Source organism: Amblyraja radiata, chromosome 25, assembly GCF_010909765.2.
Source record: "Amblyraja radiata isolate CabotCenter1 chromosome 25, sAmbRad1.1.pri, whole genome shotgun sequence".
Taxonomy (NCBI): Eukaryota; Metazoa; Chordata; class Chondrichthyes; order Rajiformes; family Rajidae; genus Amblyraja; species Amblyraja radiata.
In genome coordinates this window covers 18,325,242-18,341,599 of record NC_045980.1, presented here as the reverse complement: position 1 = coordinate 18,341,599, position 16,358 = coordinate 18,325,242, and the positions used below count along the sequence as shown (strand labels likewise).

General features: G+C 45.4%; 1 protein-coding gene across 1 annotated transcript in view; it reads right to left on the bottom strand.

The window, feature by feature from the left end:
- LOC116987363 (ABC transporter B family member 1-like) overlaps window positions 1-14,965 on the bottom strand; it is a 118,977-nt gene extending 104,012 nt beyond the window's left edge. Inside the window, exons 1-5 of the mRNA XM_033043344.1 lie at window positions 14,698-14,965; window positions 13,232-13,379; window positions 9,837-10,117; window positions 6,229-6,311; window positions 1,332-1,437 (exon numbers count right to left, since the gene is read on the bottom strand). Coding sequence (XP_032899235.1) covers window positions 1,332-1,437; window positions 6,229-6,311; window positions 9,837-10,117; window positions 13,232-13,343 — 582 coding nt within the window. The 5' untranslated portion in view covers window positions 13,344-13,379; window positions 14,698-14,965. The remainder of the gene's footprint in view (window positions 1-1,331; window positions 1,438-6,228; window positions 6,312-9,836; window positions 10,118-13,231; window positions 13,380-14,697) is intronic.
- Between the last annotated feature and the right edge of the window lie 1,393 nt (window positions 14,966-16,358).

Genomic DNA, 16,358 nt, shown 5'->3' with positions numbered 1-16,358 from the left:
AAATGTTATTTAGTTTATTGTCATGTGTACCAAGGTACAATGAATAGCTTTTTTGTTGCATGTTATCCAGTCAGCAGACTGTACATGATTACAATCAATCGGTTCACAGTGTACAGATACAGGATAAAGGAAATAATGTTTAGTTGAAGATAAAGTCCAGTAAAGTCTGCTGTTGTAGTGGAGGTTTAAAAGAATGGAGCGATTGTAATGAATGATTGCAGATCCACTTCTGCGACCAGAAATCAGAGAGTCACCTGGCTTGGGCTCCATCTTGTTTAAGAAGGAACTGCAGATGCTGGAAAATCGAAGGTAATCAAAAATGCTGGAGAAACTCAGCGGGTGCAGCAGCATCTATGGAGCGAAGGAGATAGGCAACGTTTCAAGCCAAAACCCTTCAGGGTTTCGGCCCGAAACGTTGCCTATCTCCTTCGCTCCGTAGATGCTGCTGCACCCGCTGAGTTTCTCCAGCATTTTTGATTACCTTGGGCTCCATCTTGACTCTTATACCCTTCACTCTTGTAGAAATACATTCTGGTTACTTAACTTGTAAATATGATAAACATGTGGCAATCTCCAACAAATAATTTTTCAAAAAGCAAACATTTACATATACTGAGAATAACTATTCTCATTCGGATACAGGGCAATGATACAGAAGATCAGTTGCTCATTTGGTTCTTGAATTGCTTCAGTTCTAAATTTACGAAATAGTGCAATACATAATACAATCACTTCCTTAGCAATTTTAGATAAGATGGAAAGAGTGCAGAGATGAATGAGCATGTTGCCAGGACTGTAGGAACCGATCAGTAGAGGGAGTTTGGGCAATCTAGGACTTTATTCCTTGAAGCACAGGAGATTGAGGGGTGATCTTTTCGAGGTGTTTAAAATCATGAGGGGAATTGATAGGCTGAATGCACCGAGCCTTTTACCCAGGGCAGAACCAGAGGACATAGGTGAGAAGGGAAAGATTTAATAGGATCCTGAGGTGCAACATTTTCCCTCAGTGGGTGGGGAGTACATGGAATCAGCTGCCAGTGGAGGCAGTTGAGGCAGGTACAATAACAACAAAAAGATACTTGATCAGGTACATGCATAGGATTAGCTTAGATGGAGCAACCTGGTCGGTACGGACATGTTGGGACGAAGGGCCTGTATCTTCTGCTGTATGACCCTATGACTATTAAAATTCAATCTTCACTAATGGTGATCAATCTCGAGAGACTTGATCCTCTATTTCTGTTCGCACTCAGTTATTTATATTTATTGCATGACATTCACCACTTACTTCCAATAAATTGACATTCGAGAAGATGGTAAAGAATACTCACATCCTTGACCAGTGAGAATAGACGCCCAAGATCAGCTTTACTTTCTTGGTCCCTTACTTCTTCCATGTTTTGCACTATACGGAAGATCTGCAACCTTCTCAGGAACCTGAGACATGAAGCAGTAATGAAAGTCAATGAGAACCAATTCATGCAACTAGTAACTTCCAGTTCATCATATATCCCTGATATACTGAAAATATGGAGCAAATACATTCCAAATAATCATTAATGAAAGTCAGGAGACCATTTGGTCCATGCATACCACCTTTTTTGCAAGACAACTCAGTATCATTCACCCGTGTCTATTTTTATATTTATATATTTATCCCATTATATTTATGTATTTATCCCGTAAATATTTATCCCGTTCACTTTTGGAAACACTGATTTAATGTGCTCCCAACATCCCTACAGGCTGTGTATTCCAGATCATGGCCACTCCACAGTAAGGACTATGCTACCACCTTTTCATAATCCGATGCAGCCCAGTGTTGTTCACTATACTTTGTGCATTCACATATACGCAGTAAAGTGATCTTTTCACTGTCCCTCCAGCCCCATAGCAGAAGTGTCCACATCATGGGGCTGGAAACTGGAAGTATCCCGAGCTAATTCTGCTACTCCCATCATCTACTGCGACAAGTGATGGCTTCCACTGATTGTCGCCAGAAGCTTGCGTCCTTTTCAGGACAGATGATGACAGCGAGTCCAACATTTGTAACAAGATGGACACGAAAAGAAGACTGTCCCTCCAATCAAAACCAATGATAAATATTAAACGATATAATTTGTCTACATTGTGAGAAAAAGCAATTATAGTTATTACTTGTGCAACTTTCTCAAAATAGTCAGTCATACAGCATGAAAGCAGGCCCTTCAGCCCAACTTACCCATGCCGACCAACATGTCCCATCTAAACTAGTCCCACCTGCCTGATTTTAGCCCATACCCCTCTACACCTGTCCTATCCATGTACCTGTCTAAATGGTTCTTAAACGTTGCGATAGTACCTGCCTCAACAACCTCTTCCAGAACCAGTTAGCCTTGCTAACCTCAGTGGCTGTTCCGTTGACTCTCCCCCATCCCCCTCCAACTATGTCACACCCGCTCTTCCCCACCCACATTACAGTCCTCTCACCCTCTCACCCCCCCACCCCCTGACCACCCACCACCCCTCCAACACCCACAACCCCCCCCCCACACATCGCCCCGTCCCTAGTCCACCCACCTGCCTTCCTCTGGCCCCAACTCCCACCCCTGCCGGGTGTTCACCATCCCCCCCGACCTCCCCCTCACCGAACGGTCTGTCCACAGCAGAGGTCTTACCTTTGTCCCCCTCCGTCCCCATCTCAATGAGTTCCGCGCCCACCATGACTTGGAGCGCTTCTACCGTCGCCTCCGCCTCACAGCGCACTTCCATGTGAAGGAGTACTCGCCCCCCAATGATGACCCCTTTTCCCGTCTCCAACGCACCCCCTCCTCGTGGAACCCCCCTCGTAACGTCCCGGCTCTGGAACTCTTTATCCAGAACTGCCGCCGCGACGTCAACCGCCTCAACTTCTCCACTCCCCTGTCTCACTCCAATCTCTCCCCCCCTGAACGCACTGCCATTGAATCACTCCGCAAAAAGCCAGATTGGGTTATCAAACCAGCTGACAAGGGAGGTGCCGTGGTAGTCTGGCGCGTCGATCTCTACAAAGCTGAGGCCACGCACCAACTCTCGGACACCTCCTCCTACTTACCCTTGGACCATGACCCCACTGACGAGCACCAGGCCACCATATCTAGCACCATCACCGACTTCATCAATTCCCACGCCCTGCCCGACCAAGCTTCCAACCTCATCGTTCCCCAGCCCCGCACGGCCCGTTTTCACCTTCTCCCCAAAATCCACAAACCCGGCTCTCCCGGCAGACCCATTGTCTCTGCTTGTTCGTGCCCCACCGAACTCATCTCCACATACCTTGACTCCATACTATCCCCCTTGGTCAAATCCCTTCCCACCTATGTTCTAGACACCTCAGACACTCTCCGCCGCCTCCGCGCATTCCACTCTCTAGGCCCTCACCCCCTCATCTTCACCATGGACGTCCAGTCACTCTACACCTCCATCCCCCACCAGGATGGCCTCAAAGCCCTCCGGTTCTTCCTCGACCAGAGGAGCAACCTATACCCAGCCACTGACACTCTCCTCCACCTAGCGGAGTTGGTCCTCACCCTCAACAACTTTACGTTTGACTCCTCCCATTTCCTCCAAACACAAGGCGTAGCTATGGGCACACGCATGGGCCCCAGCTACGCCTGCCTCTTTGTCGGGTACGTTGAACAATCCTTGTTCAATACGTACCAGGGCCCCATCCCCGACCTCTACCTCCGTTACATTGACGACTGCTTTGGGGCCACCTCCTGCACCCACACACAACTGACTGACTTCATCCACTTCACCACCAACTTCCATCCGGCACTCCAATACACCTGGACCATTTCCGACACTTCCCTACCATTCCTTGACCTCACCATCTCCATCGCAGGGGACAGACTTCTGACCGACATACACTACAAACCCACTGACTCACATGGCTATCTGGACTACATGTCTTCCCACCCTGCCCCCTGTAAAGACTCCATCCCCTACTCCCAATTCCTCCGCCTACGCCGCATCTGTTCCCAGGATGAGACGTTCCACACCAGGGCATCGGAAATGTCCTCGCTCTTCTGGGAACGGGGATTCCCCTCCTCCACCATAGATGAGGCTCGCACCAGGGTCTCTTCCATACCCCGCAACACTGCTCTCTCTTCCCATCCCCGCACTCGCAACAAGGGCAGAGTCCCCCTAGTCCTCACCTTTCACCCCACCAGCCGGCAAATACAACAAATAATCCTCCGCCATTTCCGCCACCTTCAACGTGACCCCACCACTCGCCACATCTTCCCATCTCCCCCCCATGTCTGCCTTCCGCAAAGACCGCTCTCTCCGCAACTCCCTTGTCAATTCTTCCCTTCCCTCCCGCACCACCCCCTCCCCGGGCACTCTCCGTTGCAACCGCAAGAAATGCAACACCTGTCCCTTCACCTCCCCCCTCTACTCCATTCAAGGACCCAAGCAGTCGTTCCAGGTGCGACAAAGGTTCACCTGTATCTCCTCCAACCTCATCTACTGCATCCGCTGCTCTAGATGTCAGCTGATTTACATCGGTGAGACTAAGCGGAGGTTGGGCGATCGTTTCGCCGAACACCTCCGCTCAGTCCGCAATAACCTACCCGAACTCCCGGTGGCTCAGCATTTCAACTCCCCCTCCCATTTCCAATCCGACCTCACTGTCCTGGGTCTCCTCCATTGCCAGAGTGAGCAACACCGGAAATTGGAGGAACAGCACCTCATATTCCGCCTGGGTTGCTTGCGTCCGGATGGCATGAACATTGAATTCTCCCAATTTTGCTAGCCCTTGCTGTCTCATCCCCTTCCTTAACCCTTGAGCTGTCTCCTCCCATCCCCCCGCCCTCGGGCTCCTCCTCCTCCCTTTTTCCTTCCTTCTCCCCCCCACCCCCCCATCAGTCTGAAGAAGGGTTTCGGCCCGAAACGTCGCCTATTTCCTTCGCTACATAGATGCTGCTGCACCCGCTGAGTTTCTCCAGCATTTTTGTGTACCTTCTTCCAGAAGCTTGTTCCATACACCCACCATCCTTTGTGTAAAAACTTTGCCCCTCATGTTCTCATTACATTTTTCCTCCCTCATGTTAAACTGATGTTCTCTAGTTCTCAATTCCCCTACTCTGGCCAAAAGACTCTGCGTTTTCCCGTTCTATTCCTCATGATTCTGTATACCTCTGCAAGATCCCCCTTGTTGTTCAAAACGTTTTGAATCTGTTCTAATACATACAATTAATGTTAACGTGTAATCACCTTACTGTACTTAATTGGCACAACGGTTGTTTCAATCGCAGGAAAAGTGCCCAGTTAATACACTTCCAGTGGTGTCATTGAGGGATGTTTGGAGGCAACGACATCAATAAATATATTTGCTTTTCTTGGAAATCACCACAGATTTCCTACATCTGGCAATGGATAAATATGTAGCACCCTTTCAATTCAGAATTGCATGCCAATCTAGAATGTAAGCTGGAGCGAGGTATTAATAACAGGATCAACTTCATACTTAAATAATTCCTGGGTGTTTTCACAGATATAGATTTAAGGTAAGAGGGGGAAAATTTAATAGGAGCCGGAGGAACATATTTTTCACATAAAAGGTATACGGAACAAGCTGCCAGAGGAGGTATTTGAGGCAGGTACGGTCATAACATTTGAGACATTTGGACAGGTACATGGATAGGAAAGGTTTGGAGGGATATGGGTCAAACACCGGCAGGTGGGACTAACGTAGAGACAGTCTGAAGAAGGGTCTTGACTCGAAACATCACCAATTCACATTCTCCAGAGATACTGCTTGATCTGCTGAGTTACTCAGTCTTCTATGAACCAATACTTTTACTTCAATTTTCAGAGATAATCTTGCTTTTACATAGACGATAGGTGCAGGAGTAGGCCATTCAGCCCTTCGACCATTCAATGTGATCATGGCTGATCATCCACAATCAGTACCCCGTTCTTGCCTTCTCCCTATATCCCTCGATTCCGCTAGCCCTAAGAGCTCTATCCAACTCTCTTTTGAACGCTTCCAATGAATCGGCCTCCACTGCCTTCTGATGCAGAGAATTCCACAAATTCACAACTCTTTGCCGTTTTATCTGATCACCGCTGAAGATATGCCCAGAACGTGAACAAAGGCCAGAAAAAAAAATCAGATCAAAAATTAAACTGCAGTAGAAAATAGGAGAAACATTTATTAAAAAGGTGCACTTTACAGATTTGTTCAACCATTTCAGTGTCCATTACCTGTTACTTAAAACACAAAAGGGGAACTCAATGAGGCTGAAGACCAAGGTAGATATACAGACAATCTTGAACGTTAGGTGCATCTGTCAAAAGGAAAGAAAGTCTTAATTGAAATAATTCAGTTTGCATAATCAGACATTAAAAAGTGTTTAAATCTCATTCACAAGAACATGATTTATTTAATATGGGATACCAATATTAGAACATAGAACAGGACAGCACAAGAACAGGCCCTTTAATCCACAATGTCCGTGCTAGACATGATGCTAAACCCAACTCTCGTCTGCCTGCACATAACCTATATCCCTCTATATCCCTTTCTAAAAATCTCTTAAATGCCTCTATGTATTTGCCTCAACCACCACCCCCGGCAGCAGTTTCCAGGTACTCATCACTCTTCATGTAAAAACTTGCCCACACACCGCCTTTAAACTTTGCTCCTCTCACCTTAAATCTATGGCCTCCAGTATTTGTTTTTTTTTCCCCCTCCTGGGAGACAGGTTATGAATGTCTACCCTATCTATGCTTCTCATAATTTTAGATACTTCCGTCGGGTCTCCCCACAATCTCTGCCATTCCAGAAAAAGAATCCAATATTGTCCAGTGATTATTATGACTGTCAGAGATGTCTGAATGACATGCTGCTCATCTGGACTTCAAATAATTCAATTTTTAATTTGGAAATATAAAGATCGGCATCTATTTTTCAAAAGCATATGCTAAAAGAAATCACAGGTCTCTCAAATGACATGATTACTTTCTGAAGGAACATGGTATGAAGCAAAAGACCAAGCAGCCCAATTCCTATGGTTTCTACTGACAGCTAATTATTCGTCACAAACCCCACAATTAGTCAAGTCAAGTCAAGTCACATTTATTTATATAGCACATTTAAAAAACAACTCTCGTTGGCCAAAGTGCTTTACATTTGTTATAAGAATAGTATAAACAAACAAACTACATACATACATATAGCCCGCGCTCAGTGGACGTCAGGAAAGGCTTGGGAGTATAGATAGGTTTTTAGTCTTGACTTAAAGGAGTCGATGGAGGGGGCAGTTCTGATGGGAAAGGGGATGCTGTTCCAAGTCAGCCCCATATTAGTCATTACCTAATATGTTAAGCAACATTTAAAACTGTTTCTATATGAGAAACTTCTTTTGTCAGGAAACGTGAAGATGATTGCACATATATACAGGTTTAAATAATTTAAAAGCATTCTTCAAATCAAATAGGTCTTTTTTTGAGCCCAAAAATGTCTGTCCATTTCCAACACAGATGCTGCTTGACCCACCGAGTTCCTCAAGCACTGCGCGTTTTGCTTTGAGTTTTGCTCCTTACCTTGCAGGGAAATGGTAAATATTTCCAAGATCATCCATGGCAATAAAACAAGCAAAAAATAATTGTTGCACAATTTTGGATGGGGTATGGGGGTACAACTTATTTTACTCCTTGAGGGGTTTATAGGATAAATTAACAGCTAACACAAATGTTTGCTGAGGATAGTTCTTGTGTGATAAAGGAAGAACGATGGGATATGTGCTCGATTCAGTCGAGCACAATGATCAAATTGATGCATCAAACAAACAATACTTTTCATTCCAACACAGGTGACCTTTGTGTTACGAGGGAGGTGCTGCATTGCCACAAAACAGTTCGTACTGTGAATTTCCACAAAGCAAAGACACTTGTGTGGGGCGGCATAATGGCATAGCGTTAGAGCTGCTGCCTCACAATGCCAGAGATCCGGGTTTGATCCTGACTATGGATACTATCTATACGGAGTTTGTATGTTCTCCCTGTGACCACATGGATTTTCTCTGGTAAAATTGTCTGTAATGTGTAGGATAGCATTAATGTTCAGGGTGATCACTGGTTGGCATGGATTTGGTAGGCCCGTTGGGCTAGTTTCCATACTGCAAGCTGATGATATGAAGAGGTGGAGTGGCAAGTCGTGTTGAGACTCGTGAGGGACTCTGCACAAGGACTTGGACAGGTGGGAGAATAGGCAAAGAAATGGTAGATAGAATACAGCATACCAAGTTGTGGATTTATACATTCTGGTAGTAGGAATAAAAGTGTACACTATTTTCTAAATGGGGAAAGAATTCAGAAATCGGAGATGCAAAGGGACCTGGAAGTGTTGGTGCAGGATTCCCAAAAAGTCAATTTGCAAGTCGAATCGGTAGTAAGGAAGGCAAACGCAATGCCAGCATTTATTTCAAGAGGACTAGAATATAAAAACAGGGATGTAATGCTGAGGCTTTACATGGCGCTGGTCAGACCGCATTTGGATTATTGAACGCAATTTTGGGCCCCATATCGGAGGAAGGATGTGTCGGCATTGAAGAGAGTCCAGAGGTTTACAAGAATTATCAAATGAATGAGTGGGTGAGCGTTTGACGGCACTGGACCTCAACTTGCTGGAGTTTAGAAGAATGAGTGGGACCTCATTGAAACTTACCGAATAGTGAAAGGCCTGGATTGAGTGGATGTGGAGAGGATGTTCCCATTAGTGGGAGAGTCTAGGACTAGAGGTCATAGCCTCAGAATTAAAGGACATTACATTAGGAAGGAGATGAGGATGAATTTCTTTAATCAGAGAGTGGTGAATCTGTGTAATTATTTGCCACAGAAGACTGTGGAGGCCAAGTCAATGGATATTTTTAAGGCAGAGATAGATAGATTCTTGAATTAGTACATGTGTCAGGGATTATGGGGAGAAGGCAGGAGAATGGAGATATGAAGGGAAGATAGATCAGCTATGAATGAATGGCAGAGTAGACTTGCTGGGCCAAATGGACAAATTCTGCCCCTCTCACTGATGAACCCTGGAGTTAGGCATCAATACCTGGAACGCGACGGAAGGCAATACTGGAGGAAGAGCTTTGATTTTTGCAGTAAAACAGTTAATAGTTCTAAATAACTCCAACCTTGAGGCATTTAAAAACTATTAAAATTAAACATTTACAAAATAAAGCTCACATTCGCTTTAATGACAGGTAGGTACTTTAAGGAGGAATGAAACATAACATATCTTCCCTAATCCACTGGTCATGAATCTCCCTTGGAACACGTGGGATCTCTGAATCGCGCACGTGCATGCTCACTCCCTCCCCCTCCCCCGGTTCTCCAAGGTGTTACTCACCCCTCCTTCTCACCCACCCCCTGCCCCATATCCCAAAGCTGTTGATTGATAGATTAGTCGTCTATTTTGAATTACTCTCATGTGGATGGGTAGTATGGGAATCAGGATGGAGTTCACAGGCACGCAGGAGAAACTAGGTAACTAGGAAATAAATCGGGGATGCAATGGTTCTCAGAGCTAGCATAAACAAAGGGCCAAAAGGCCTCCTTTTATGTCGCAAGGAAATATGAAGTAGTATACGAAAAATGCAGTAACATCAGTAACTCAGCAAGTAAGACTCAGGCATATGGCACAGAGTATTTACTTCCAAAACCTGGTGCTTCCATAACAAGGATGGTTCACCTCATTCTTGTTTCCAATTGTCTAAAATATATGGCACTGAATGCCTTAATAAAGCAGACCTTGGCAACTCTCAATCCAAGTTTACCAGAATTAACATTGTTCAAAAGTAGTAGTATACCTCTTTGTAGCTCTGCGTTACAAGAACGGTAATTCCTTTGGCCATCGTATATGCAACCCAGAGGCCTGAGATGGTGAAGCTAATCAGGTGCAGGAGGCCCCTTTTCCTTTTAAGATTGGGATTGTTTAGATCATCAATCTGCTTCAGTGCAACCGACTCCATCGTCAAGTAAATCACAATAAGAATACACGTTTTCATCGTACAAAATGCTGCAAGATCAAAAGTTGACTTCCAGAAGCACCACCTAATCACATCATTTTCCAAATAGTGAGAGCGGCCACCTGAAAAACATTAATTGAAAAGTTAAAATTAAAAGCTGTCTGTGAAAATGAATGAAAGGTTATGCCACAGAACTGCCAATTAAAATAAATATCATTATTTTTGTGAAGGATGTTGCACTTAAAGTCATAAATTGAATACCCTTTCACAAAACGCTTGCCTTTTTCGGTTAGGGCACTAAGTCAGGGGTTGGGATGTTATGCCCGATGTTGCTAAGGCACATTTGGGGTACCATGTACCGTTCTGGTCAGCCTGCTATTGGAAGGATTCATTGAACAGGAAAGGGCACAAAAAAAATTACAAAGATATTATCAGGTCTGGAAGGCTCCAGTTATAAGGAGCGGCTGGATAGGATGGGGCTTTTTTTCTTGGAGTGTAGGAGACAGAGGGATGTGCTTAAAAAGTTATAAAAAATAATGCGGGGCATAGATAAGGCGAATAGGCAGTCTTTTCCCCCATAGCAAGGGAGTCTAAAACTAGAGGCCATTGATTTAATGCAAGAGGGGGAAGATTTAAAAACGGACCTGAGGGGCAACATTTTTCACAAAGCGAGTGGTGCGGGTGCGACGAGCTGCCAGAGGTCGTGGCAGAGGTGGGTACAATTACAACAATTATAGATAGTAAAGATAGAAAGGAAATGTTTCGATGGATATTGGCCAGGCACAGGCATATGGGGTCAGCACATTGGGCAACTTAGTTAGTATAGACGTGTTGGGATGAAGGCTTGTTTCCTTGTTGTATAGCTCCATTATTTTATGTCTTCAATAGTTAAGAAAAATTCTAATTAATTATTGAGACCATATGGATGCAATAAAGCAATATCCGACAGCCATCAGTATATCTAATTTTGTGAGATTCTGCTTTGTGTCCTAGGATTTTTATCCACTCAAGTCTAACGTTTTCTAGTTTTGGTGAAAGGTCATTGCACTGAAACCTTAACCATGCTTCTCTCGCAACAGATGCTGGTGATCTGCTGTGTCTTCTGTTTTCATGTTAGCCTCATCACAACTGGGAATGATACATTAACCCGAGGAATCTGCATCTGCTTTGGAAGCTTATTTAGTTAGTCTGCACTGATTAAGATTGAAAGTTAAGTTAAAGAACATTAAACATTTAGTTACATTACAACAACAGGGTCGAAAGTTCTTTTGTCCTGCCACATCCAGTCATGAAGAGTGATTAATAATTAAGCAACTCAGGAAGAATAATCCCATGAATGGCCCCTTATCGTCACCTATGAGAGCCAAAATACATGTCTAAAGGCTGTGGAGGCCAAGTCAGTGGATATTTTTAAGGCGGAGATTGACAGATTCTTGATTAGTAGGATGTCAGGGGTTAAGAGAAGGCAGGAGAGTGATGTTGAGAGGGATAGATCAGCCATGATTGAATAGCGGAGAAGACTTGATGGGCCAAATGGCCTAATTCTACTCCTATAACCTACGAACTTATGATTAAGACACAGCCGAGGCATTTGTAATCATCTTCATCCGGAAGGGCAAGGTGGTTGATCATCTGAGGTTTTTTTCATACACACCCGTCTGTCTTTTGCCAATTTGATTAAAAGAAAATCTGGATGTAGTGTATACAAAACAAGCCGACAGGCTTCAATATAATGTAGACACAAGAAACGGCAGATGTTGGAATGCTGAGCAAAACACAAACTGCTGGAGGCACTCAGCAGGTCGGGCAGCATCTTTAGGGAGAATGGACAGCTGATTTTTGCCTGTCCATTTCCTCTACAGATGCTGCCTAGCCTTCATCATAATTCAGATCCAGCCAATACTGACCTTTCTGTCCTGGGCCTCCTCCACTGTCAGAGCGAGGGCACATGTAAATTGGAGGGACAGCGCCTCATATTTCACTTAAGCAGCTTACAACCCAACAGTATGAACGTTGATTTCCCCAATTTCAAGAAACTCATGCGAAAATTTCCTCTCTTCCTCCTCCCTTTCCCCACCCCAGTCTTCCCACCTGTTCCACTGTTTATATCCCCAAATCCCTCTTGTTATCACACCTTCGTCAATCGACAATGGGCCATTAGGTGCTCCATCCTTCCTGAGGTTGTCTGTTTCCAGCCCTAATTTGTTCTGCCTTTCCGTGCACCCAGGTTTTTCCCTACCCCCACCCCCAAACATCCAGTCTAAAGAAGGGTTTCTTTTCTCCAGAGATGCTGCCTAAAACCCACTGAGCTACTCCAACATTTTGTGTTTATCCAGATCCAGCCTCACCTGATTAACAACAGCGAACCTGCTACCATCAACACGCTGGGGTCACTACTGACTAGAAACTTAACTGGACCAGATATACACAGTAACTATGGTAAGAGGGAGCTTAGGTATTGACTCAAATCTCTACACTGGCAACATACAAGTTAGAGTATAACACTCACATTCACAACTTACATGAGAATAATTCCTAAAATAACCAAGAGGCATCGCCTAATCAAGGTCAAAGCAGCTCAGTGGATTGTCACACAATTGACCTCCTGAAACATTCATTGCATGAACCGTAACACACTGTGGCCACAAATCGTAGCACCCATAAAGTGCATTGTCAATATTTTCCAAAACTTTCTTGACACCATCTCACAAACCAGTGATCTCTGCCTACTGAAAGGACAGGGTGGCAAGCACATTGGAAAAATCACAATTTTCTCAACAGCACACACCTTGGAATCTTATATATTCATAGCCACAGTACAGACATCTAACAATGAGGAGAATGCAATAATAAATTTCAGTACCAATAACTTCAAAGAATCAAAGTGCTGGAGTAACTCAGCAGTCAAGCATCCTAATGCTGCCTGACCTGCTGAATTACTCCAGCACTTTGTGCTTTTCTTTGTCAACCAGCATCTGTGGTTCCTTGTGTTCGCAGTGGCTCAAAGTAGTTCACCACCACCTAATAAAAAGAAGCCTTGCTCACAACACCTACATCTCAGATGTATGAACACTGATGCAGTACTTAATAACACATTGTTTATCATGGTATCAAAAGTCACAATTGTATTAATACAAACTAATACGAACATTTTAATTGCCTGCATTATGCAGCAATACAAAACATCCCAAAAACAATTAGTTCCTGCTGTCAACACAAGAGGAAAATTGCATTACCTAAAATCCAGAGTACAATGGTAGATATGCCATCCACAAACAGAATAATATTAATAAGGGGGATGAATCTGACAGCTGGCAATCTGTAATGATATATACCATCTTGTGCCATTTTTCCTGCCGTCGCTTCTGTTCTTATTGTACCAGTCTGGGAAATAATAACAAGAATATAAAACTCAACATCACATGATTCAACAAAAGTTTCCCAATTAAAAAGGATGTGCAGATACACACAAAAACATTTCAGGGTCAAAACTATAAATCAAGGAAACTTATCTTTTGTTATTTCACAAATCAACCAGCCACATGCAGCAAGATTTGTCCCTATATTAAACATGGGCTTTCTCAGACACAACTTTTAACATCACAGCAAACATGGTACAGTGATAATGCAATTTCTGCTTCTGGTTTATGTTTACTGTATTGCCAGAACTCCAACAAATAAGTAATGATCTGCAGAAGAAGTGATTTGACAGAAACATTTAAGAGTTCATTCCCATCCTCATGTTAATTTGATGAGTTACACTCCATTACCATAGCAAATATTAGTGGCTTATAATGAAAAGAAGCAAGTTCTAAAGATGAATCTGCTGCAACTCCAAATGCTGCTTCTTAGGCAAATTTTCTCACTGTATTCTCGCTGGATAAAACAAGACAAAATATAATCCTAATCAAATCTATTTGGAAAGTGACCAAAAATAACCTGATTGCATTCTGTAGGTGATGCAGTGGACTTGAGGCTAGACTATGAGACAAAGCAAGAAATACCACTTTAAGGGGCAAGAGTTGTCATAGATGGCAGTTTCTGAAATAGTACATTGATAAAAATAGTCTTACTTTACTTAGACTAGCAAATATTAATTATTAAATTAACTATTGTACCGCAGGCAAAAAAAAAAATCAATTAATTTAGCACCATTCACAACCGTAAGACACTGCAGACAAATTAGCTTTTGAAGAGCAGTCAGTTGTCAAAAAATAAAATCAATTATTATTTCTACTGATCTCCCTTTTCTGGACAACAGCCTACTATTCCTCAGAAGCTGGAGACCCATCGATCTCAGAGGAGGAGTGAGGGTCAACAGACAGACAACCAAGGGAGAGATGGGATGGTGGGCAGCAGGACGACACGGGGTGTGTGTGTGTGTGTGTGGGGGGGGGGGGGGGTTTGTGCAACAAGGTAGCATTGGTTGGGGGTGAAGGTGGGGCCAGCATGGCAGCATTGAGGGTGAAGGTGGGGGGGGGGGGGCAACAAAGGACAAAAAGGAGAATTGTGGGGGGCAAGGGAAGGGGATGGCAAAGCGTAAGGGGGCAACAAGAGGACACAGGGGGCAACAAGAGGGCACAGGGGGCAACAAGAGGGCACAGGGGGCAACAAGAGGGCACGGGGGCGGAGGTAGAGAGAAGGGCGGTAGCGCCTGTCTGTAGAGGGCGCGACGAGGGGGCGGGGTGCCGGCTCTCCTCACCTCTCTTCCCCAAGGTCGGATGCGGCTCTCCCAGGGGTGGGGGGGTGCTGTCGACGGCCGCACTTCAGTCGACCCCAGGCCCCGGCCCCGCTGCCTCTGTCACTGTCTCTGCTCCCTCACACACACACGGGCTGCACCGCCAGCTCCCGCTCCGCGTCCGTCCGTCAGCACCCTGGGCCGAATGCAAGCAAGATTATGGAGACGGTAAAGATAGATAATGGAGCAACCGCAGACACCGCTCCGTGTCCGCCTCTCTCACCGCTGCTCCTGGGACTCAAACCGCCCGCGGGCTGGGGGAGGGGCTTCGTGTGTGTGTGGGGAGGGGCTGTGGTGTGGGGGAGGGGCTTCGTGTGGGGGGAGGGGCTGTGGTGTGGGGGAGAGACTTCATGTGTAGGGGAGGGGCTTCACGTGTGGGGGAGGGGCTTCATGTGTGGGGAGGGGCTGGGTGTGGGGGCGGGGCTTCGTGTGTGGGGGAGGGGCCTGGGTGTGGGGTGCTTGGAACGGGAGGGGCTTCGAGTGTGCGGGGTCTCCGGGGACAGGGGCGGGGCCCAGGGACCAGAGGGAGTGGCCTTTTGTGCTGGGGGCGGGTCTCCAAGTGCAGGGGTGGGGCCCAGGGGTCGGGGTGCCAGGAGTAGGGGTCGTAGTGCCAGGAGTAGGGGTGGGGCTCCAGTTGTAAGGGCCTAGCATCCGGTTCAGGGATGGGGCTTTGAGTTTATTTTAATTTAGAGATACAGCAGGGAAACAAACCCTGCTTCCCACCGAGCCCACACCAACCAGTGACCCCCTTGCACAAGTTCAATCCTACACACACTAGAGACCATTTACAATTTCACAGAAGCCAATTAACCTAAAAACTTGTTTGTCTTTGGAGTGTGGGAAGAAACCTGACGCCCCGGAGAAAACCCACACGATCACAGGGAGAACGTACAAACTCTGTACAGACAGCACCTGTAGTCTGAGCTTGCACAGGGTACAGAAGGAGCTCCATCTTGGTGCCAGGTGTGGAGGTAGGGTTATCCCTTTTTTAATAATTGTAACTCGGCCGTTAGAACTAAAGGCCGTCTCGATAAACCCATTATTTGAGATCAGGGCAGCAAATGTAAGCATCTGAGCTCTGTCCCAATCCAGCAGCAAGATAACTTATGTGGCAAGTTGTGCTTTTCTGCGGTGGCCTTGTCTGGAAGATTGCCCATGCGCAAGCCTCTGCTACCAGCCAGCTGAAAGAAAACCTTATTTCCAGAGCACCTGAAAGTCTGCACCAGGGACTCTGAGCGTCCAGATTCCTATCACTTTGTAATTCTCCGTCCTGTTCCCATTTTAACCTTCACGTCGCTTCAACCTCCTCACTTTTCCAACAATGCTCAACAGGAGTTTGAGGAACTGTAGAAACAAAGAACGGCAGGTGTTGGTTTATACCAAAGATAGACACAAAGTGTTGGAGCAACTCAGTGGGTCTGGCAGCATCGCTGGAGAAAATGGACGGGTGACGTTTCGGGTCTGAAGAAGGGTCCTGACACAAAACACCAACCTTCCTTTTTCTCCAGCGACGCTGCCAGACCCACTGAGTTACTCCAGCACTTTGTGTCTATCAGAGGTTTAAGGAGCGCCATTCCATCTTTTGTCTGGGCATGTTACAATATTCAAGTCTTAATACTAATTTT